This window comes from Pleurodeles waltl, chromosome 6 (genome assembly GCF_031143425.1).
Source record: "Pleurodeles waltl isolate 20211129_DDA chromosome 6, aPleWal1.hap1.20221129, whole genome shotgun sequence".
NCBI classification, from domain to species: Eukaryota; Metazoa; Chordata; class Amphibia; order Caudata; family Salamandridae; genus Pleurodeles; species Pleurodeles waltl.
The window spans coordinates 654,930,267-654,955,977 of NC_090445.1; the positions used below are offsets into that span (position 1 = coordinate 654,930,267).

The window sequence follows — 25,711 nt, forward strand, 5'->3', positions numbered from 1 at the left end:
GAATCCCTAGGATGTTGGGAAAAAAAGGGATGCAAATCTGGCATTGGTAGTTTATGTGGACGAGGGCCTAAGCGCGAACTACCCCAAACAGCCAAAAAACGGCTTGGCACCTGAGGGGGAAAGGCCTGGAAGCGAAGGGGTTAAAAGTCCCTTCAACTAAAGTGCTTTCAGTTCTTTTTATTAGCATACGTAAACAACATGGCTTTCTTGCTGTGTTCAGCACACCTTCAGTGGTGCAAACAGCCCTTGCCTCCGTGCCCCCATTTTAAACATATTCTGGGCTCCCTAGAATGAATCAATATACCATACGCACTTTCGATCAAGATTTCTTTACCTTTAGTGCACTACATTTCTACGGAAGAGTTTGTCTACATCAACCCGCCCTCTTTCTCAAACATTCGTTACACGCAAGGAGAAGGGGAATACAGAGTTGTCACTGGCTTGCGAAAATACGTATATTTATTTCCTACTTTGCAGTATGAAACTATGGTGGCTTCTCCCTACCCGCCTCTTCTGCTCGAATTCAGAGCAGTCGGCTTGCAAATGTTTTAACTACCATTCATTGAGTCGTGACTATATATGGCATAGCCATTGTTGCTTGGAATATTCAGTGTCTTCAATTATATTAAAGCATGTACCGTCTAGTTCAATTGACCATCAAAGTAAACATAAAAATGAAAGTTCACTTCTCTGCGCAATTTTAAACAAAGTAAAATGGGCAAGGGGAAGTCCGAACCAGTAGAAACTCTTTAGTATTATTAACATCATAAAAGCTCAACTCAAACGGCGAAGCAGTAAAACGTTCAATATGGCCGACAGTGCAGCACCCGGGTAGCATCATACGCCAACCTCCAAGGAGCGCAGCGTCACAGACATGGTCATGGCAATAGAAGAAAGTCTGTAGCCGTACGGTTTACGCTAGAGCCGGGCTAATCATTTAAGGATCAAGCATGGCGGCAGAGGCAAGAAGTGCCCCATTCTTTACACGTACATTGAACTGCAGTGAGCCCAACAACTACTGCGCGCCATGGTAGACAAAGTTGAAAACTTCGTAAGCCGCCCTTTACAGGCCTCTGAGCCGCAGCCATGCGCAAAAAACGCCGTGGGAGACGGGTGAAAGACCGCGGAGAGTCACTGAGCACGGCCAGGGGTAAGACATCGCAAGTAAGGCGGGTCCAAGACCGGGGCGCACCGGCATCATAAATGCGCGGCAGTTAGGATTGAACAGTAAAAAGGGAAATGCCAGGTAGTGACCCCCCGAGCACCTAGACCCGAAAGACGACAGAGTTTGTGGGGCGTGGTTAGTAAGAAAGTAAAGTCTAAATTAGAGGGTAGGTCCTAGGAGGTGGGCGTGTTACCCGACGATTCGGGCCATGCATGGCAAATCATAATTTCACTTTTCATTGAAGCCAGTGGCGTAGCTTGGGTTGTCAGCACCCGGGGCAAGGCAAGTAATTTGCGCCCCCTAACCCGTGGATTTTAGCACTCGCGAGCGCCCCCCCCCCCCTGCACCCCCCACGCTACTGATTGAAGCCTTTGAATTATGCGGCAGATTGACACGTTTTAGGACAACAAACGTTCGCGATCCACGTATCGTTTAAGGGACATGAGGTGGGTCAGTTTTTGAATGTAGCTAAAGCATCTGGAGTAACATTTAAATACAGCACGTTTTCAACTGAAATGACCACTAAATGTGCACAGATGTACAGTTTTACTGACGAAACTAATATTTATTATTTGCGCATCACCAAGGAAGTGTCTTGATTTGAGCCCATTAAAACCTGTTTCCAGCACACTACACATTACAAAAAGGGCTTCTATTTAGCTTTTTCTAACTTCTAGATGCATACAGTTCATTTACAGCTAATTTACGTTTTGTTGCACATTGCAAAACAAATTACATCCTACATTGTCACATAATTCACTACAAAATGTTCTCACTTTGAGGTCAGAGAAGAAGTACACAGCAATCCCCGTATTAAGAGTAAAGCAGCCTTACAGCTGACTTATATGTTTGCATTACTAGCAAAAGTGACAAGTTAAACACATGATTTAAAGGCATCTTTATTTCAACTTTCATGACCCACCAACAATTCGCTTGTGACCTACCAGTGGGTAGTTACCCTCATTTTGGGAAACACTGCTAATAGGCTAACATCTCTGATTTATGCAGGATACTCCCTATTATAAATGTAAAAAATGAGCTATGTCTCCCACCTCTTAAAATATTATTAATTGCCATTTGATGTTCAAATTTTATTTAGCCCCAAAGCCATTTTTTTCATATAGGGCAGTGTTTGAATGTAATGAGAAATGTTTGAGATTTGTGAAATTACCGTTGTCAGTGGGACGGAGGTACCACCAGACAGAGGCGTACATTATAGTCCGATTTTCTGTCTCCGGTCTTATCGTCGGTGCTGGCTGCTGAGGGAAGCTGGACTTCTGTTTTTTGAGACCTCAACCACCTTGGTTCCATTTGAAAAAGAAAATTCCCTGAGCCCACCATCTAACAATAATTTCACCTCAAGTTCAAACAAGCATTGGCAAAGACAATAGGTCTGTCATTTGTTGCCAACTTATTGGCTTTTTCAGTGCTTGTTTTCTTTGAATGTTTTTTAGGAAAGTATAACAAAGAACAGTCAGTGGTTGTCACATAATAAGGCGCATGTCTGCCAATTCGTGGCTGGCATCTTGGAATGGCTTTGTTACAATACTGGATGAGGCACATTCAAGAAGACCCCCCCCTTTCTACTGGCAGCTGCAGCGCTGTGAGAGGGCAGCTGCACTGACCTCCTGGTCAGCGTCTTCTCCCTTCCCCAGCTGTTGCTGCCTCTGCCTTTTCCTGGGACGAACTGAGAATCTCCTGACTCTCAGTTCGAGGCCCTCCTCAACCCTCAGGCTTGTCCCTGCTCCTCATCCCTGGTGGTCTAGTGGCCATCACAAGTATGTATTTCTTTCTCTCTGTTGCTCTTTCACTCTAGCTTTTTCTTCCTTTTTCTCTTGTTCGTTTTTCCTCTTATTCCTTTTTCCTTTCTCCACTCTTTCCTCTGCCCTCCCGTTAAGCATCTTTCCCACCTACCAGCTGACTGCTTCCTCCACCCCTCCCCTTCTTAATGGCAGCTGCAGTGCTGTGAGAGGGCAACTGCATTGACCTGGTCAGCGTCTGCTTCCCTCCCCAACTCCTCTGTCAGCGGCTGCTGCCTCTGCCGTTTTCTGGGACGAACTGAGAGTATCCTGACTCTCAGTTGGAGGCCCCTCCTCCACCTGCAGGCTCATCCCTGCGTCTCATCCTTGTTGGTCTAGTGGCCATTGGTGGACTTTTTTTTGCTTATGCAGGGTCATCCCCAATCCTTTTGACTCCTGCCTCTTATTTTTTCTGACCTGTTTGCTTTTGAATTCTGAACACTTTACCACTGCTAACCAGTGCCAAAGTGCATCTGCTCTCTGTATAAAATGTATGTAATTGGTTTATCCATGATTGGCATATTTGATTTACTAGTAAGTCCCTAGTAAAGTGCACTAGAAGTGGCAGGACCTGTAAATCAAATGCTACTTGTGGGCCTGCAGCACTGGTTGTGCCACCCTGTAATCACTCTGTAATCATGTCTCAGACCTGCCACTGCAGTGTCTGTGTGTGTGCAGTTTTAACTGTAAATTCGACTTGGCAAGTGTACCCACTTGCCAGGCCTAAACCTTCCCTTTTCTTACATGAAAGGCACCCCTAAGGTAGGCCCTAGGTAGCCCCAAGGGTAGGGTGCACTGTATGATTAAAGTAGGACATAAAGTAATGTGTTTTATATGTCCTGACAGTGAAATATTGCTAAATTCGTTTTTCACTGTTGCAAAGCCTGTCCCTCTCATAGGTTAACATGGGGGCTACATTTAAATCTGATTAAAACGTAGATTTCCTTTGCAAGAGGATGGAGATGTGGAGTTTGGGGTCTCTGAGCTCACAATTTTAAAATACATCTTTTAGTAAAGTTTATTTTAAGATTGTGTGTTTGAAAATGCCACTTTTAGAATTGTGTTACTAATGTTGCCCTAAGTGATAAGGGTATGCCCAGACGTGGGTCCCTTGCTCACTGTGCCACTGGAATCAAGCTAGCCTGGCTGAAGAAGGGTGATACCCTGAAACCGGTCCCAGGATGCTTGTTTCCAGTCCAGGGAGGACCTGGCCTAGCAGTTCGGGCTGGACTGTTCCCATGAGGAACAGGGTCAAGACTGATTTGCATATGGCTGGGTCCGAACTGGGGTGGCATGGTGAGCAAAAGAACGATGGATTAAACCCAGATCTGTGACTGGGGGTGAGTGTTTGCATTGTCAGCACTCCGTCCATCATCCTTTTGTGTTACTAATGTACCAGACTGTATCCTTGACTGAAGCACAGAGTGAATGTGTTATGGAGAACTCCAGTGCTGAAGTAGGCAAAACAGTGTGATATGAATAAAAAACAAAACCGTAGAACTGGCTATTTGAAAAATAACAGTACGAAGCCTAATAAAAAGCATTTAGAGCAAAGTGCACAGAGGCTCTAAGCTGCCAGCAAATGAATAAAATACATCCAGGGCAAAGTGCACAAAGGCCTAAAGCCTGAAGCTAACGCGCAAAGGATACGTAAAACCAACCACACTACATGGTCACTTACACCTGAAAGGGCTGTGCCTGTCCTCACACAATGCAGTCTCCGACCCCCTGGTTAGTGGCTGGGGCCTGGCCTGGGCAAGGCAGGATTTCACATTCAAAAGAGACTTTACTTTGAAGTAGGCCTACTTCAAAGGGGAAATTGGGTATAAGAAGGGCACCCAAAACCACAGACTTTAGAAAAATTCTGTAAACAAGAGGAACCTCTGCCTGGAGAAGAGCTGAGGAGAAGTGCTGCCCTGCCTGTGACTGTGCTTTGTGGAGCTATCCTGCAGTTGCTGTTTCTGCCAGAGAAAGAGGGCAAAGAGTGAACTTTGTGTGCCTTCCATCTTGTGAAGAAATCTCCAAGGGCTTGATTTAGAGCTTGCCTCCTGTTGTTTGAATTCTGAGGGGCAGCAAAGACTTCTTTCTGCCAGCACCTGGAGTCTCTGGAAAGACTCCTGCTCTGAGAAGTGGTGCCCTAGCCAGTCCCTGGGCCCTTGAAAGGAAAGCTGGTGGAAATCCAAGGAAATCGACTTCGGACCTATGCCGCTGCTGAATCCGGTGACGCCGCCTGCAACCGACTTCGTGATCTTCGCTTGAACGCGACGACCATCGCAGGCCCGACACCACTGCAGTCCCGCTGAAGTCCACAACTCTGTGGAAGTCGCCGCACCACGCTGTGACACCGCTCAAAGTGTGCAGATTTAACGTTTCGCACAGACGCCGCGATCATCGACCGAGCATCAACTTGTTTTCACTCTTTACCAAAGGTATTGTACTTGGGGGTCTACGCGACTCCGTGTCTGGCACCGCTGGTGTCGGCTTGTTGGGAATGACTCCGTCATGACGTCGTGTTAACACCGCATCGAAGCATTTTGTGTTTCTAAGCGTTATTTTTTAGTTTAATCTTTAAAAATTCATAACTTGACTTATGTATGTCGGATTTCTGTCATTTCGGTCTTGTTTTGTTTAGATAAATATTTCCTATTTTCCTAAACTGGTGTTGTAATTTTGTAGTGTTTTCATTAAGTTACTGTGTGTGTTGGTACACATACTTTACACCTAGCACTCTGAAGTTAAGCCTACTGCTCTGCCAAGCTACCAAGGGGGTAAGCAGGGGTTAGCTGAGGATGATTCTCTTTTACCCAGACTAGAGTGAGGGTCCTTGCTCGAACAGGGGATAACCTGACTGTCAACCAAAGACCCCATTTCTAACAGCCATCACAAATAAGTATTTATTTCTCTCTGTCACTTTCACTCTTGCTTTTCCTCTTGTTTTTTCCTTTTATTCCTTTTTCCTTTCTCCCCTCTTCCCCTGCTACCCCCCCACCCCCCTTGAAGCACCTTTCCCGCCTCCCAGCTGACCGCTACTCCTCCCCTTCTTAATGGCGGCCCCAGCGCAGCCGTGCCAAGGGCAAGCCTGTTTGTGCCCGTCCCAGCCTGGACCTTGCCCAGCACCAGGAACCCTGGATCTGCATTAAACCACCCGTGGACTTCCTCCGTTACGCCTCTGGGACCCTCCTCTCCCTTAACACCGGACGTCTCAACAAATGTTGTACCATCTCTCTCAAGGACACCCACCGACCTTTCACCTGCAGGAACTGCACCTTCAGTGCCAGCCTCAACAAGCTGAAGGTACTCTCTATACGCAAAGATGCCAACAACCACCACAACCCCATCAACTGCCTGCTCCTGAAAATCTGCTGCCTCCACACACGCGTCACTGAACTCTGGGACTTGATCGATACCGCCCAACCGGACATTGCCTGCCTTATGAGACCTGGACCAACCGCACATTGGGTCCAGACATCGTCATTCCCGATGGTTACAGCATCCTAAGGAGGGACCGGCCCTCCTGCCCTGGCGGAGGACTAGCCATCATACACAAGTCCTCACTATGTGTCAGGGCCGCCCCCGAAGAACACTGCACCACCAAGGAACACACTTCACTTGCTAGTCCACCCCAATCACAACTCCTCTATCTGTGCACCCTGTAGTACAGGCCACCCGTGCCCGCCCAGCTTTCATATACAACGTTGTAGACATCGCTACCCCTCAGGGCCTGGCGTCAGTCCACTACTTCCTCCTCGGCAACCTGAATTTCCACCTTGAGGACTGCATCTACCCAAACACCACTGCTCTACTCGACAACCTCCCCACCCTTTCTCCGCACCCACACACATTGCAGGACACACACTGGACCTCATCTTCACCTCAAGCTACTGGATCACCATTGAGACCATCTCCACCTGAGACTGGACCAACCACTGTTGCATACACTTCACGGTCGCCACACCTGCATCTCCAGGACCCCCCCACAGAAATTGGAACAAAATCTCCAATAAGTAACTCACCTCATCACCCGCCAAATCTCTCCCTCTGATGATGCCAAAACAGAAGCGCTCATTCTCAACGCATGGATCACTGAACGTGCCAACACTCTAGCCACTCTCCGGCTGACATCGGCCAAACGCGTACCTATGAAAGACAGCTGGTTCACCAGCGAACTCTAAGAATCAAAGCGTACCTGCAGACGTTTAGAGAAAAAATAGAGGAACAGCCAAACCAGCGAAGACCTCGCCTCATTCAGAGCCGCAACCGCTGGCCACCGATAAAAAAATGAAGAACGTAAGGAAGGACACGCTCCGGGAGCACATCAACTCCTCCTCACACAACTCTAAGGAACTCTTCTGTCATCGTGTTCAGTTTCCCCTCCCCCTCCAAAGCAACCAGCATCCCTACCCCATCACAGGACCTCTGTCACAAACTCACCTCCTTTTTCCACCACAAGATCTTGGACATCTACAACAGCTTCCTCCTGGAAAATCCTGGCACTGGAACCGGTGACCAACCCATCCCCCCCAGAACCCACCCAGACCATCCACAACTGGTCCATGCTCACCACAGAGGAAACAGTCAACATCATGAACAGCATCCACTCCGGAGCCCCCTCGGACCCCTGCCCGCACCACATACACATCAGAGCCAGTGCATCCATTGCCCCGAGCTACGGAAGACAATCAACCGCTCCATCAACATAGGCATCTTTCCCCAAAGACTGGAAACACGCCGAATAAGCCCTCTCCCAAAGAAACCTTCGGCCGACCCATCAGAAATAAAGAATTTCCAGCCCATGTAGCTGCTACCATACCCCACCAAAGTACTGGAGAAAGCAGTCAACACAACTATGGAATTTCATTTAGGCCAACAACTCCCTGGACATCTCCCAGTCTGGCTTCCACAGCACGGAGACAAGCCCTCCTGGCAGTCACCGACGACATCAGATTACTCCTAGACCGCAGCCACACTGCAGCACTCATACTCCTTGACCTCTCAGCAGCATTTGACATGGTCTCCCACAGCAGTCTGCACACCAGACTCCACGACATAGGAATCTGTGGAAGATTCCTGGAATGGATCCACTCCTTCCTCTCCTGGAGAACGCAGCGGGTCAGACCCCCGCTCTAAACTTCCAGACATATAGGAGTCAACTGCAGAGTCCCCCAAGGATCCTCACTGAGTTCCACACTGTTCAACGTATACATGACCCCTCTTGCTGCCATCGTCAGAAGCCACGGTATGAACATCGTGTCATAGACCAATGACCCACAACTCATCACTTCCCTCACCGAAGACCTGGACACGGCCAAAAGGAGCTTCCACTCAGAATGGAAGCCGTCGCCACCTGAATGAGAAAAAGCTGCCTCAAGCTCAACTCTGACAAGACTGAGCTCATCTTTGGAAACGCCACCTCAGCTTGGGACTCCTCCTGGTGGCCCACATCCCTCAGTGCCCCCCCCTGCACCGACTGAGCCTGCCAGCAACTTAGGAATCATTCTCAACTCCTTCCAGTCCATGACGCCAGGTAAACTCTGTTTCCTTCTCCTGCTGGCACACACTCTGCAAACTTCAGAAGATCTTGGATGGATCCCAGCAGACTGTCGCAGGCCTTGGTCACTAGCAAGCTCGACTACAGTAACTCCCTCTACGCCAACCACTTCAACTGGGAACATAAACCACAACTCATCCAGAACGACGCCGCCAGACTCATTCTGGACCCTCCCACTGGCTACAGGGTCGAGAAGTGAATCACCTTCAAGCTTCTCACCCACACGTACAAGGCCATACACAGCGCACGACCAGCCTACCTGAACCACTGCGTCTCCTTCCACACCCCTGCAAGATCCCTCCGCTCTGCCCAGATAGCCCTGGCCACCATACCTCGCATCCGCAAAACTACTGCCTGAGGACAACAGCAAAGAGCTGGAACAACCTCCCCCCCGCATCTCAGACAAAGCCTGTCACTCACCATTTTCAGGAAGAACATCAAGACATGGCTCTTAGGTTGAAGCCCCCAGTGCCTTGAGACCCTCACGGGTGAGTAGCTATGCTTTACAAACATTGATTGAAGAAGCAGGAAATGTCTGGGTAGCTTCCAGGCTTTCAAAAAATAAAATAAGAACTGACAAAGCCTAAAGACTTGACATTTGGATGGTGTATGCAGAGCCTCCATGTAAAACGATATCACACAGACCGATATTTATTTGACATGCTGACCAGTGCAAAGTATTGACATGTTCTCAAGCCAGCTACATATCCAAAACACCAGTGATAACTGCGTCTGCAACACTTCAAATCTTGATTTATTAAATTGTCACCAATAGATAGTTTTTAATGGAAGTGCACAGGTAGTTTATATTTTGCTATGTTGTATGTGTAGTTAATTTAGTCACCCATTCAGCTGTCTTTATACTCATCCATACATTCCTTAATGCATTCATTAATTCTCTCAATCGCTCATCCAAGGAGATGCAAATTTGCCAATCAATGAAGAAGCTCTTCAGATATAAATTGCTTTCGGTGGTATTCAGAGTAGCTTATCGATTACTAAAGCATCTTTAATTTGAACAAAAATAAATCGTCGTGAACAAGTCAAGGGCATGTTAAAAATACATAGCATGAATGTCATCAGTGTGCTCATTATTATTTATGAACAACTAATCAAGTATAAATAGCCATGGGGCTTGACTACCCTTCTTCTTCAACATCATATCTTAAGTGAAAGTGAGACATTAGACATGGAGTTTACATGCAAGGCAGTATTGGCACATGTATTTGCGAGCCATAGTAATGAGTTAGAGAAAACAAAACATTTTCAGAAGACTAATGCTAGTCACTTATGTGAAGTGAAGTGAACCTGCAGAGGCCAACAACACTTGTCCGAGGATTATCCCTTAACGTAATGGCAAACAAAATTTGCCATTGTGAATTTGAAATGACTGTGCAACTGTCGTAGCACCTTGTGAGAATTCAGTGCAACAAGCACACCTACTCTAGATACATGTGGACGTCCATGTGCATGCACATACGCCTGCACACAAGCACACAAACAGTAATTACAACTTTTTCAAGCATTACATAGAGGATAAAATTGTTTTCCACACAACAAGTTTTCGAAAATTCTGAACAGAAAATCTTTCACAAAAACATGGGTTTCCGGGTAATACAAAAATGTTCTCTCGCACTTCTAAAAGGCCATTTGAAATTAAGTGGCATAACATGCATCTCCTGCAAATCTAATTGCATGAGTGTGACACCTTAAGCACATGCCATTTCTGAAATGGGCTGGGCCAACAGACCACTGCACTGCTTCACACTAAAAGCTGTACATTTAAATGTAGTGTAGTGTGCAATTACTGCTGTGATATCCATGATATCCACTTGGGGTAGCAAGGCGCTCTTAATGGCCTCTTTTTATTTTAAGCATAATTTATAAGATTTCAGAAGAATTGTGCCATTATTAGTATGTTAAAATGTTGAGTTCGTATTGTCGTGAAATGCACTTGGTTCAGTTTAAGAAGAAAAGTTTACATTTGTTATAGACAAAATATAAGTGTAATATTCTCTACAGTTTTTTTTTTTTTTAATAACCTGTGCGACTCCGAAATTTATTTTTAAATGTAGTAAATCTTCCGCTTGCCTGTTTTCTTGTCAGTCTTCATAAAGCAATCATTTGTCTATTTGCATAGAAACCAATGATTCCTGTAGCCTTTGTTTTGACAGTGCCATTGTTTTGTGACCAATAACCTCCTCTTTAATTACATAAAACAGTTCAATGATAACGTTTGGATGCCTGGATATCACAAGCCAAAGGCAGACATCCAGCACAGTAGAAAAAGAAGAGAGGCTTAATACAAAGTCTCCTTGATGAATAGCAGCTATCCTAGAACAAATATATACACTTTAAAAACATCATTTGGGATTCATATCACACATAGTTTTGTATTTAAAAAAAAAAAAAAAAATGTTTTCAGGGTTCCAGTATGGGTCTAACTACTAGATTTGGTAACTAGTGCCACATGTGCACGTTCTTTTTAAAGTTCGCTGTCAAAGACTGAAGTTAAGGCTGAATTTAGATCTTGACGGGACTTCCGTCTTTCCTCTGTGGCAGCGGTTTCAAACACTCTATCAAGCTGATGGATTTCTGACCCTTGTATTTAGTTGTATGGCAGCTGAACCTCCACCCACTTCGACAGTGTATATTCTGTTGTGTAAAGGGTTTGTTGCTGCCTACCAGGTGGACTTCTATGCTGCCTAGTAGTACTCAGTTGCATCAGGATTGTACTGAGCATATTTAGATATCACAGTTGTGTTGGTGGTGTTCTAGTGGTGGCCTTTGACTGCAGGAGTCAGTTGCGGGACATGTTCCACATTGTACTATGCCTGTGGCTATTGGATGAATGCTAGTGGCACACACCTGATGTCTTTTGGCTAATTGTTGACACCTGCATACCGCACTATAAATCACATTCCATTTCAGACCATGATCCGCTGCCATTCCACTGCACAACACTATTTTCCTGAAGAAATTGTCACACAAGTCAGGTTAAAAAAATGTTTTTCTCCCTCTGTTTGTCATTTGTATTTTTTAATTCTTTAAGTTGTGAGTCCTTTTATTTCATTTATTTTTACTCACTCATAATGGCAGGGTGGGAAGAAATCCCCGTTATACGGAGGTAGAATTGTCAGTCGTGGTGGATGAAATTATTGTAGAGCTACAGTTGTTTTAACCCCAAGTACATAATACAGCAATAGCTCAGAAAAAGCAAATGTAGTCCAGAATCGTTGATAGTGTATGCTGTAGCAAACAACCTGCGAACAGAGGAGGAAATTAGGAAGAGGTGGAACACCTTTTGGGGGAGAGTGCTTTACCTGGTCTCCAAGCATCACCTGGAGGCCCAGAGGACTGGTGGTGGTTCTCCCAGCCCCACACCTTACAACTTTTTCCCTGGGAGGAGGAGGTCTTGCCGATCCTACATCCTGAAGATTTCACTTGAATCCATGGTGGATTGAAGACTGGTAAATTTGATTTATAAATGTCTCACTAAACATAAATGTAGTTTGCACTCCTAAGATAGCAGTCTCTAATGTGTTTAGCACCTTTGTACAACATATAAACCCACATTTAAAATTTCCAAATCTATTGTTATCAAATTAGTAGTGTTATGGTAGTATCTCTTGTTTTATTAATGTTCACTATGTGTGTTCTTCATGGATTATCACTTGCATTTGCCTTGTCTGTTATGTTGTAGTTAAGATAGCAGGTTCCAAACTCCACCTAATTTCAAATGAATGTATGGTGCTTGTAAGTGTTTTTTCACCTATTAACATAATTAACATATGTTCATATATTTTAAATGTGTGTTCATTGTCACTGCATATTTTTAACTAGTTAGGTTGAAATCACAATTTTGTAAGTGTACTTAATGTTGATTTGAAATGACAACTGCCATGATGTCTTGTTTTGTATCTAGAAAATAGCGCAATGTGATGTTGGTCATTGTCTGTTTTCTTACATACATGCTAAATTGTTATGCATTTCTCAATCTCCATTTTATGCTATATAAAAGTGTCATTTTATTTCATTTTGTATGTTGTCGCTTTCCTGTTATTGAATTGACGTAATTGGTTTCACAAATGAAAGTGTGTTGACTTAAAGATTTTAATTTGTGGTGTTGTATGCTGAATATAAGTTGTATTGGTACTAAATGTACTTTGCAATGTTTATAAGATGACTAATGCTATAAAGCCTTCTAATTTGTATAATAGTCTGGGTTTTAGCCTGCTAGGCCTAGGAGTGATTTAGGTCTCCTTTCTCCTCTCTACTGTGTTGGGTTGAATGTTTAGTATATGTTATATACACTTTCTTTTTAGGATATCTCTCCACCTGCTGTTTTGAAGTTTGCACGTGTGTAATTTAAAATTTTTGTGTAATTACCAAAAACACATAAAGGTCTAATCATTCTATTAATTTTCTTTTTACTTTAGGTTGCTCCATTTTTATCTGAAAACGCTTTTGCTGTATAATCCAGAATTTCCTTGACTTGCCATTCCTAAAAAAAAAAAAAAACAATTCTAGCACAGACTTTTATACTCAGTATGTTAAAATTTGCTTAGACATTTAGGGCCTTATTACGATTTCAGCGGACAGAAAAGCCCGTCCACCGAAATCCCATCAGGGAGGCTGCCGCCAGTGTGGCTGCCGCCCCGCCAGGCCCATTACGAGTTTCCTACTGGGTTAGTGGGCGGGTACCTCAGTTTCCGACTGCTGGTCCAGCTGGGAAATGACCTACAGCATTGTCTCTGGCTCATAATCCAGCCGGCGGCAATGCTGTAGATTGCAGGGTGCACCAGCACCTTCGCAGTGTTCACTGGCTGCCCTGGTGGTTTAGGACCGCTGGGACGACTAATCCTGGCGGTCGAACCGGGGTGTAACAGCCGCAGTCGTAATATGGCACTCGGACTGCCACAAAGGCGGTGTTCCGACCACCACTGCGAACCTGGCAGTCATGAGACCTCCAGGTTCATAATGAGGCACTCGTGATGAAGTTGTCAATAACATCTTGACGCAAGTCCGTTGTAGGAAAGTACCATCTTGCCTGGCATGTTACCCCCATTTTTCACTGTATATATGTTGTTTTAGTTGTATGTGTCACTGGGACCCTGGTAACCCAGGGCCCCAGTGCTCATAAGTGTGCCTGAATGTGTTACCTGTGTAGTGACTAACTGTCTCACTGAGGCTCTGCTAATCAGAACCTCAGTGGTTATGCTCTCTCATTTCTTTCCAAATTGTCACTAACAGGCTAGTGACCATTTTTACCAATTTACATTGGCTTACTGGAACACCCTTATAATTCCCTAGTATATGGTACTGAGGTACCCAGGGTATTGGGGTTCCAGGAGATCCCTATGGGCTGCAGCATTTCTTTTGCCACCCATAGGGAGCTCTGACAATTCTTACACAGGCCTGCCACTGCAGCCTGAGTGAAATAACGTCCATGTTATTTCACAGCCATTTTACACTGCACTTAAGTAACTTATAAGTCACCTATATGTCTAACCTTTACCTGGTAAAGGTTAGGTGCAAAGTTACTTAGTGTGAGGGCACCCTGGCACTAGCCAAGGTGCCCCCACATTGTTCAGAGCCAATTCCCTGAACTTTGTGAGTGCGGGGACACCATTACACGCGTGCACTACATATAGGTCACTACCTATATGTAGCTTCACAATGGTAACTCCGAATATGGCCATGTAACATGTCTATGATCATGGAATTGCCCCCTCTATGCCATCCTGGCATAGTTGGCACAATCCCATGATCCCAGTGGTCTGTAGCACAGACCCTGGTACTGCCAAACTGCCCTTCCTGGGGTTTCACTGCAGCTGCTGCCAACCCCTCAGACAGGCATCTGCCCTCCTGGGGTCCAGCCAGGCCTGGCCCAGGATGGCAGAACAAAGAACTTCCTCTGAGAGAGGGTGTGACACCCTCTCCCTTTGGAAAATGGTGTGAAGGCAGGGGAGGAGTAGCCTCCCCCAGCCTCTGGAAATGCTTTGTTGGGCACAGAGGTGCCCAATTCTGCATAAGCCAGTCTACACCGGTTCAGGGGACCCCTTAGCCCTGCTCTGGCGCGAAACTGGACAAAGGAAAGGGGAGTGACCACTCCCCTGACCTGCACCTCCCCTGGGAGGTGTCCAGAGCTCCTCCAGTGTGCTCCAGACCTCTGCCATCTTGGAAACAGAGGTGCTGCTGGCACACTGGACTGCTCTGAGTGGCCAGTGCCACCAGGTGACGTCAGAGACTCCTTCTGATAGGCTCCTTCAGGTGTTAGTAGCCTATCCTCTCTCCTAGGTAGCCAAACCCTCTTCTCTGGCTATTTAGGGTCTCTGTCTCTGGGGAAACTTTAGATAACGAATGCATGAGCTCAGCCGAGTTCCTCTGCATCTCTCTCTTCACCTTCTGATAAGGAATCGACTGCTGACCGCGCTGGAAGCCTGCAAACCTGCAACATAGTAGCAAAGACGACTACTGCAACTCTGTAACGCTGATCCTGCCGCCTTCTCGACTGTTTTCCTGCTTGTGCATGCTGTGGGGGTAGTCTGCCTCCTGTCTGCACCAGAAGCTCCGAAGAAATCTCCCGTGGGTCGACGGAATCTTCCCCCTGCAACCACAGGCACCAAAAAGCTGCATTACCGGTCCCTTGGGTCTCCTCTCAGCACGACGAGCGAGGTCCCTCGAATCCAGCGACTCTGTCCAAGTGACCCCCACAGTCCAGTGACTCTTCAGTCCAAGTTTGGTGGAGGTAAGTCCTTGCCTCACCTCGCTGGGCTGCATTGCTGGGAACCGCGACTTTTGCAGCTACTCCGGCCTCCGTGCACTTCCGGCGGAAATCCTTTGTGCACAGTCCAGCCTGGGTCCACGGCACTCTAACCTGCATTGCACGACCTCCTAAGTTGTTCTCCGGCGACGTGGGACTTCTTTGTGCGACTTCGGGTGAGCACCGTTTCACGCATCCTCGTAGTGCCTGTTTCTGGCACTTCTCCGGGTGCTACCTGCTTCAGAGAGGGCTCCTTGTCTTCCTCGACGTCCCCTCTCTGTGCTGGTCCAATTTGCGACCTCCTGGTCCCTCCTGGGCCTCAGCAGTGTCCAAAAACGCTAACCGCACGATTTGCAGCTAGCAAGGCTTGATGGCGTTCTTTCGGCGGGAAAACACTTCTGCACGACTCTCCACGGCGAGAGGGATCCGTCCACCAAAGGGGAAGTCTCTAGCCCTTTTCGTTCCTGCAGAAACCTCCGCTTCTTCTGTCCAGTAGAAGCTTCTTTGCACCCGCAGCTGGCATTTCCTGGGCATTTGCCCATCTCCGACTTGCTTGTGACTTTTGGACTTGGTCCCCTTGTTCCACAGGTACCCTAGATTGGAAATCCACAGTTGTTGCATTGCTGGTTTGTGTCTTTCCTGCATTATTCCTCTAACACGACTTCTTTGTCCTTAGGGGAACTTTAGTGCACTTTGCACTCACTTTTCAGGGTCTTGGGGAGGGTTATTTTTCTAACTCTCACTATTTTCTAATAGTCCCAGCGACCCTCTACAAGGTCACATAGGTTTGGGGTCCATTCGTGGTTCGCATTCCACTTTTGGAGTATATGGTTTGTGTTGCCCCTATCCCTATGTTTCCCCATTGCATCCTATTGTAACTATACATTGTTTGCACTGTTTTCTAAGACTATACTGCATATTTTTGCTATTGTGTATATATATCTTGTGTATATTTCCTATCCTCTCACTGAGGGTACACTCTAAGATACTTTGGCATATTGTCATAAAAATAAAGTACCTTTATTTTTAGTATAACTGTGTATTGTGTTTTCTTATGATATTGTGCATATGCCACTAAGTGGTACTGTAGTAGCTTCACACGTCTCCTAGTTCAGCCTAAGCTGCTCTGCTAAGCTACCATTATCTATCAGCCTAAGCTGCTAGACACCCTATACACTAATAAGAGATAACTGGGCCTGGTGCAAGGTGCAAGTACCCCTTGGTACTCACTACAAGCCAGTCCAGCCTCCTACATCCGTTCCTTCCTCTTCGCCAATATCATCATTTGGCATTTCAACATCCTTTCCCAGTGGCTCATCTTGGTTTCCATCCTCTGCAGTGTACAGGATGTTCAATGGCAAGGCTGTGTTGTACAACATGCAGTATGCCATTGTAATTTTGCACACCTTATCGGGTAAGTAGAGGAGGTCTCCACCAGTCTGATCCAGACCTCTAAATATGGCCGTTAGGAACCCAGGAGCCCGCTCCACTGACCTCTGTTTTTTACCATGGGCCTCATTCATGCAGACTTCCCCTGGTGGTGTTGGATTCGTCAGTGATGCTAACCATGGTCAGTTCAGATAAGCTGAGTCTCCTATATGGATAAAAAAAAAAATGAGCCAACTATATAATCCCATTGTAGATTCTTAAACTAGAACTTTACTAATAATTCTATTGAGAATTTGTACTTGCCAACAAGCCAGGCCATCTCGGGTCCAAGTTGTCACATTTGCTGATATTCCATAGTACAAAAGAATCCTGTGTTGATCCTGGGAAACGCGTGCACACACGCTTGTGATGTACAAATCGGGTAAGAAGACAACTTGCACATTGAATGGAAGCCCTTCTGATTGCGGTAGACTTGTGCTCTTTCCTGTCGTGGCTCTAAGGTAATAGGTGTGCCATCATTTGCTCCAGCTACATGTGATAGCCCACCCAAAGCATCAAAATCTTCTTTCACATTGGCAAAATCCTCATTCTGTGGAAACTATATGAAGCTGTTGATGTCTCCTCATGGAAGAAAGAACTTCTGATAGTACACCACTGCAAACTAGTTGTAGCGTGCCACCAGATACTGCTCCAGTGTTTTGGAATTTTCAAATTAAAAAAAGAAATCACAAAAAGTCCGTCAATGGAATTATAAACAAAACAGAGCAACTGTCACATTTAGCTACAGTAATGCACTACATAATACTGTTTTTCTTTTTAAAAAATGAGTAATGTTTACATTTTGTATATGTAAACAAACTAGCCACTATTTTGAGTGGTGGTGACGCACTTAATTACAAATACACTGTTTCACAATCTGTCAGGACATTTGCAATCAGACAGCCATCAGTGGAGGTTGACCAAGTAATTGGTATAAAACTCCACAATGGATGCAGCCATAAGCTAACATGTGTGACAACATACAAAAGCCAATGGATGTGTCCGTGTCTGCTGATGATCGCTTACGATGTGTACATGTACCTGGTGTATCAAAAACAACCTCCGTTGCCTCCTCCACTATTGCTGCTTTTTCTGACCTCTGGGAGCTAAGATGCCTGGAAAGGCAGGTGACAAAGCTCCTAGCTTCTCAGCAATGGATCTCCATTTGCTGACTATGGAGGTCCTGTATAGCCAGCTTTATGGCTCACCGGAGGAACAGATGCATGTTTAATAAGAAAATGTATTTCTCACTAACTTTCTTTTTTTTTCTTTTTTACAAACATAGGCTAAAATGTCCCTTTTCAGTTCCTGAGTGAATTCAACACAATATTGGAGCTGTGATCAAAATTCTGTTTCTAACTGTGCTTAAATGTCAGTTAATTTTAATGAAAAGTTACCTTGATGATTAAGGTAACTTTTCATTTGAGATAAATGTAAAGTGCAGAAAAATGATTCATGTTATGCAGCCCTGTCCAGTTTCCCCAAGTTCATGCGTGATTTGCTGCTCCAGTTCAGTTTTTTCAAACTTAAAATTCTGGGACTTGTAGTCTTGTTTATACCATTCTAAAAGAAGACTAAGGGGGTCATTCCGACCCCGGCGGGCGCCGCTCGCCGGGCGGAGACCGCCAGAAGACTGCACCGCGGTCAAATGACCGCAGCGGTCATTCTGACTTTGCCGCTGGGCGGGCGACCGCCAAAAGGCCGCCCGCCCAGCGGGAAAGCCCCAGCAACGATGAAGCCGGCTCCGAATGGAGCCGGCGGAGTTGCTGGTGTGCGACGGGTGCAGTGGCTAGGCAGACACGGAAAATCATTATGGGGCCCTGTTAGGGGGCCCCTGCACTGCCCATGCCTGTGGCATGGGCAGTGCAGGGGCCCCCAGGGGCCCCACGACACCCGTTCCCGCCGGTTTTTACCGCCAGGACCAGGATGGCGGGAAGGGGGTAAACCGGCGGCCCTTTTCTGACCGTGGCTTTACCGCCGTGGTCAGAATTGCCCATGAAGCACCGCCAGCCTGTTGGCGGTGCTTCCGCGGCACTCTGCCCTGGGGTCAGAATGACAGCCTAAATGTCCTAGGAAGAAATCTGGACTGGAGCCTCACATAACACATGGACCTCGCAGGGGTGTGGACATTAAGAGAATATCTGCTTGTCCGTGGAACAGATTGCGTATTAAATCTACTTGTTCTGTAAAAAAAAGTCTACTTATTCCTTTGGTCCCATGTCGTGCGGTGAGAAATCATGGCCGCAATCTCATTATGTCAGAGCTTTTTTAATAGCCGTTCTGAATATGCCAGGGCTGATACTATAGTAGGGCTTGAACACAGCAAGGCCTATTATAGCAATTTCCTTATTTTGCCACCTTTTCACAGATCTACATACTGGGGGTGGAGGAGAAGGTAACCAATTATTCTAGGGCTGGAATGCCTTTGAGTCTGTGCAAATGGACTAACGTACATGTTTTAAGGAGTTTCACAAGCTCTTCTCTATTCTTTTCCCATACTGAGAAAGGTTGGAAATTTACTCCTGGCAAGGGTAGAAGAAGACGTTTTTCCAGGGTTGGGGGGGGAAAAGTGGTTGGAGGGAAAGTGAACTTGTAAAAACGCTCAACAGATTTTCCCATGAGCAAATCTACACATGCATATTTGCTCGTGCTAAAATACAGTTCACAAATATTTCCTAGGGGTACGATTTCCTGGTCTAATTTTGTAAATTCTTGTGAATTCACGAAAGACACTAATTCAAAGACTTCTATCCTGGGTGCACTTTTGTGACTTTCTTTAAGAATTGGGTCCCTTGTTAGGTCTTGCGTTAACCAAGACATCTTGTTTTTAGCAAACTTCTATTTATCTCTGTATCTATATATTGCCTAGCTTTATTGTGAGTGATAGCATTCTGCTGTTTTACAAGGAGCATACTGGCACACAGAGTAGTTTTGTTCAATGCCAGGAGCTACTGTGGTAATCAGTGGTGTAATGAAACTGGTGGGGACCCCCCCCCCCCCCCCAACTCATCCCTCAGCAAAGAACATGTAGGGAGACACGCTATAGCCTCACTCAGGCCAGGTGCTGTGCTGAGGTGGGCCCGGAGTTCACCTCGGGGACTGAAGAACTTTTGTTACACCACTGGTTGCAATGTGTTCTTTTTGAGACCAAAAAAACGTTTTTTGTTTTTGTCAATGTTCGTTACAGTGGTAAGGGCCTGGCAGCTCCCCCAACAATAAAGTATTACAAAAGCCATGTCAAAACAAGACATGTATTGAAGAAACCATAAGACTCACCACAAATGTCAGATCCGTTGGCTTTGCCCATGCTTGTTTATTTTCATGTTTCACATAACCGTATTCAGAATGGTTACACTGATTTTTCCATTAAGAATACTTTTGGGGAATAGTAGCATGCATTAACACATTTTACCAAATGATGCTTCAAAGAAATAGAATTCCACTGTAGCCAAACCTTTTTGCTACTTGCATTTGTTTTTCTGAACATTTTGGGCCTAATTATGAGTTTGATGGATGGGATAACCTGTCAGCCCAACTCCCGACAGGGTGGCTGCTGCAGTAGAGGTGACCACCCCGCTGAACCTATTAGGAGTTTCCCACCTACTACCTCAGGCTCAAAATCGAACCGGCAGCAATGTAGTCACCTGCAGAGTGCACCACCAGCACCCTGGCAATGTTCACTGCACAGCAGACAGTGAACACTGCGGGGGGGTTTGTACACCTGCTCTGCCCATGCCAAGTGCTTGGCCAGGGCAGGGGTCCCCCTTGGGCCTCCCTACACCTGTTCTCCACCAGTCTTTTTATCGCAGTTAAACGTCCATGAATAGGCTAGCGCAGAACATGGTCGTAATTTGCAGGGCCGCGCTGCATGTAGAGCTGCCCTGGTAGATTTTGACAACCACCCACAGAATTACTGATCCTGGCGGAGATGGCGGAACCCTGGCTATCTGATTGCCATTGTCTTAATATAGCAGTCGGACCGCCATAGCAGTGGCGGTCCTGACCGCCAGGTGCCTCTTAATGAGGCCCTTTATTTTGAAAACAATGAATCATCACTTTTTCTTACAAGCTTCTGCAAGAAAATGCATTTAATTAGAGAGCATTCTGGGAGCATTATATGTAGCCTTATATTGTTAAACTTTTGAAATGTGTTGTAGGAAAATAGCTCCCTGTTGCAGTTACCCCCCACTTTTTGCCTGGTATTGATGCTGCCTTGACTAAAAAGTGTGCTGGGACCCTGCTAACCATTGTTTCCACAATTGGCACACCCCTGGCACACAGATAAGTCCCTTGTAAAAGGTACCAGTGGTTCCAAGGGCCCTGTGACCAGGGAAGGTCCCTAAGGGCTGCAGCATGTGTTGTGCCACCCTGAGGGACCCCGCACCGAACACATGCACACTGCCCTTGCGGATTGTGTGTGTTGGTGGGGTGAAAAAGGCAAAGTCAACATGGCACCCCCTTCAGGATGCCATGCACACAAAATACTGCCTATGGCATAGGTAATTCACCCCTATAGCAGGCGTTACAGCCCTAAGGCAGGGTTCACTATACCACTGGTGAGGGCATAGCTGCATGAGCAATATGTCCCTACAGTGCCTAAGTCTATTCTTAGACATTGTAAGTACAGAGCGGCCATATTAAGTATATGGTCTGGGAGTCTGTCAAAACGAACTCCACAGCTCCATAATGGCTACACTGAATACTGGGAAGTTTGGTATCAAGCTTCTCAGATTAATAAACCCACACTGATGCCAGTGCTGGATTTATAAAAAAAAATGCACACGGAGGGCATCTTAGAAGATGCCCCTGTATTTGACCTAATCTTTCAGTGCAGGACTGACTGGTCTGTGCCAGCCTGCCACTGAGACGAGTGTCTGACCCCCTTGGGTGAGAGCCTTTGTTCTCTCTGAGGCCAGAAACAAAGCCTGCACTTGGTGGAGGTGCTTAACACCTCCCCCTGCAGGAACTGTAACACCTAGCAGTGAGCCTCAAAGGCTCGGGCTCTACGTTACAATGCCCCAGGGCACTCCAGCTAGTGGAGATGTCCGCCCCCTGGACACAGCCCCCACTGTTGGTGGCAAGTCCAGAGGATATAATGATAAAAACAAGGAGGAGTCACCTACCAGTCAGGACAGCCCCCTAAGGGGCCCTGAGCTGAGGTGACATCCGCCTTTAGAAATACTCCATCTTTGTTTTGGAGGATTCCCCCAATAGGAATAGGGATGTGCCCCCCTCCCCTCTGAGAGGAGGCACAAGGAGATTGTAGCCACCCTCAAGGACAGTAGCCATTTGCTACTACCCCCAGACCTAAACACCCCCTATTAAATTTAGTACTTAGGGACGACCCTGAACCCAGGAAATCAGATTCCTGCAACCTGAAGAAAGAAGGACTGCCGACCTGAAAGCCCCGCAGAGACGACGGAGACACCAACTGACTTGGCCCCAGCCCTACCGGCCTGTCTCCAGACTCCAAGAACCTGCACAGCGATGCATCCAGCCAGGTCCAGAGACCTCTGAGGACTTTCCTGCACCTAAAGGACCAAGAAACTCCATAGAACAGCAGAACTGTTCAGAAACTGCAACAACTTTGCAACTTTAAAGCAACTTTTAAAGAGACTTCACTTCCCGCCAGAAGCGTGAGTCTTCACACACTGCACCAGACGCCCCCAGTTCGAGTGTGGAGAAACCCACACCGCAGAGAGGACTCCCAGGTGACCCCAACAACGTGGACACCCTGAGAAGACCCCCCCCCTTGCACCCCCACATCAACGCCTGCAGAGAGGATTCAGAGGCTCCCCCTGACAGCGACCGCCTGGTAACAAAGGAACCATATGCCTGGACCAAACACTGCATCGCCTAAGTGACCCCCGGGTCCTTCCATTGCTTTCTATAGGAAACCCAACGTGTACTTTGCCTACTGCACCCGGCCGCCCCTGTGCCGCTGAGGGTGTGTTTTGTGGGCTTGTGTGTGCTTGGCCTGGAGTTAAGTCTTTGAGTGTGTGTTCCTCATTTATTGCCTGTGTGTGTACAACAAATGCTTAACACTACACTCTGATAAGCCTACTACTCGACCACACTACCACAAAATAGAGCATTAGTATTATCTAATTTTGCCACTATCAACCTCTAAGGGGAACCCTTGGACTCTGTGCACGCTATCTCTCACTTTGAGATAGTATATACAGAGCCAACTTCCTTCTTGTGTGTACACTTTGTTTTAGGTCGAGCGTTTGGCCTGCTGTGTACTAAAGTATACAATAGAGTGAGTTCCAGCGTTTTTTGATTTGTTAGTTGCAGTGTCCTTCAAAAATCCTTGCTTGCTAGTGGTCAGTTCTGCCTCTTTGCCCTGCCTTTTTTCGCTTTGGGAGCAGCACAAAGTACTGTGTAATTACGCTATGTCCTGTTTATCTCTTCTGTAAGTGACTTTTTTGGGGGCATTTGCCTGTTTCACCTCAACAGTGTTGGGTGCTTGTTCAGTCCCTCCTCCCCACCAGCTCCCTCTGTAAACATAAACCAACAGCAGAGGGGGGCTTTTCCAGGGCCAGCTCGCCCGCTCTATTCCTTTTGTTATTTTCAGTCTGTGTGGCAATAAAAGTCCAGTCAGTAATTTACAACGCTATGAGTTCTAACTCGAGCAAACATGAGAGTATTGCATTCCAAATCCTTGTGTTTTTTTTTTTACCTTTTTTTTTTTTTTTTTTTTAGCAGACACCACTTCTGTCTTTACAGTTAAAAACCCTTACTTCCTTCACCATCTGCAAGAGCATTCCTGCCGCTCCCTCAGGATTTTTAAATCTCGCTCCTGCTCAGAGGCTATTTACTTTGTAAATATACCTCCTTCTCCAGAGAACAGAACACAAAATGACGCCTTTCTGTCGTACCACCGTCACCTTATTTCTCTTAGCATTGTTAGAGCGTTCCAGTTGAATCTGCTTTTCTCGTCTCTTCCTTGTGTATTAGCACTCAGCATCTGGAGTGTTCTCTCTCCACAAGCCATCTCTCTGCAGAAAGGTACTACACGTTTTCCTTTGCAGAACTCTTTCCAGACATGGATGCAGACCTGTCTGAATTGGCCAAGGCTGACGCTCTCTCATTGGCCACAGAACACTCGGCTCAGGATCATATATTTCACGAAATGGGTAGCTTAACTTTCCAGACCGTGTTTCTGTGTTTTAATGCACATGATTCGAAAGCATTTTCAACAAACTGCCTTTTTTTATTCTTTCGCAAAACACCACAGTCTAACAAATACCGAAATATAGGTGCACGCGTGCCTTAAATGACATGACCTTTATCGATCAATTAAAAATCAAACGGTTTGCTAGTCATTTCATAAATTGTATCTACTTTGCGTGAGTTGGATACAAGAAGGAATTGGTAGTTGATAGCGAGTTCTTAGCATGTTTCACATCTCATGAAATGTAGCTTAAAAAATAGCGTAACGTAAAATAACTTGGGGTAACTTGACATGAGATTAAATTACAACGGACATATTTTAAAAAGAACATTTTAGGTGTAACCATGGCCAATAGAATTATGCATTTCTGCTGCTGTGGCGTTTTTCATAATTATGGTTTTGCTGCATTTGCCACCATCCTCAGCTTTTTTTATTATCAGCAGCTAAACAAAGGTTTGTAGCCAGATGCTGCCTATTAGCATGAAAGCCACCATAGAGGTATTAATCGAATCTGACAAGTATGAGACAGTGTCAGTTGTGTATACCACTCTCCTTACTGAATATTGATAAAAAAGATGCTGACATATGTGCTACGGCAAGTCTTAATCTCCAATGGAAAACTGGTCTTGTCCAACTAGTTGCATTTTTTTTCCTCGTAAATTGATGACCTACATCCCATGTACAATGTTTTCACTCATGCACTAACTATTCCCTGAGGTTGAGGCTTTATCCACACTTAAAGATGTTGAGAAGGCCTCCACCTAATATGAGAATAGCCCTTTCTGTTTCAAGTAGGCTCAGGTGAATACTTAATTAGCCAAATAGGATTGCAGTACGTGGCTCCTTCCTTCTTTTTGTCTTTCTTTCTTACCTACTTTTTTTTTCTCTTTTGACTTTGTTCATTCTTTCTTTCCCTCTTCTTTGCCTAATTTCCTTTTTTGTTCTTTTTGCCTTCTTTCCTTTCCTTTCATTCCATTTTTCATTTTTTACCTTTTTCTTTCCTATCTTTATTTTTCCATTTTTGCCTTCTTTTCTTTTCATTCTTTCCCTCCTTCCTTTTTTTCCTCCTTACTTTCTTTTTGACTTCTTTCTTGTCCTCATTCATGTTTATCTTCTTTTATTCTCTTTCTTTCAGTTCTAGCTTCTTTTGTTTGGTCTTTTTTGGTTCTTTCTTTTTTCTTACCTTTTTAGGGTCAAGCGCAAAGCGTTCCCTCTCTGGTGTAATCTCTCTGTGGGCTTGTAACCACGCCCATGTCAAGCCCATCCGTTTGGTTGGTTTGCTTTTAAAATTATCTTGATTTAATTAGCAAAAGGGATGCCTACGTCATGCCTTTTCCAGTATTTAGCCTACCTCGAGTGAACCGGTAAACTACTGAAAACATGCAAGGCTCTGTGTTTTCAGTATGGTTTCTGCACTATTTTTTTTTCTCTTTATTTCGTAGGTAGTGCAATCTAGTTGGGCAGTAGTACAGCACTTTGCATGACATCGACCCTGTTACATGGATGATAGCACTTTTGACGATAAGTTTCACTGCGAACGAAGTTCTGTTTCCTTTTGTGTGTTTGATTTGCACTTATGGTGGCTGTCAGCTTGCTTATGTGAGACTGTTTTACTTTTCAGTTTAGGTGGCAAGAAAAGTTCGGTTAGGAGTTTGCAAAGGTAATAGCTTTAACTCAAGTAAACGCGAGACCCATTGCTTTGCAAATGCTTGTTTTTTTTTCTGAACCACTGTCAGTAGTGCAGTTCAGCCTTAAAAGATTTATTTAGAGTGCTCACCCTAATAATAAAGGCTATTCATTAATGAACCATGTATACAAGTTCGAACAG

The 25,711-nt window shown here is 45.6% G+C and overlaps 1 protein-coding gene across 4 annotated transcripts in view; it reads left to right on the forward strand.

Annotated features, from left to right (window-relative positions):
• The first annotated feature begins 868 nt into the window (after positions 1-868).
• TMEM183A (transmembrane protein 183A) overlaps positions 869-25,711 on the forward strand; it is a 106,419-nt gene continuing 81,576 nt past the window's right edge. Inside the window, exon 1 of one of the 4 annotated variants that reach the window (XM_069239009.1) lies at positions 869-1,150. Coding sequence is in view for 1 of the 4 variants with exons in the window: in XM_069239008.1 (XP_069095109.1) it covers positions 1,087-1,150 (64 nt within the window). In the remaining 3 variants the exon portion in view is untranslated. Of the gene's footprint in view, positions 1,165-1,259; positions 1,612-25,711 lie in introns of those variants that run through there. The other 3 variants (XM_069239008.1, XM_069239011.1, XM_069239012.1) reach the window with 3 other exon arrangements.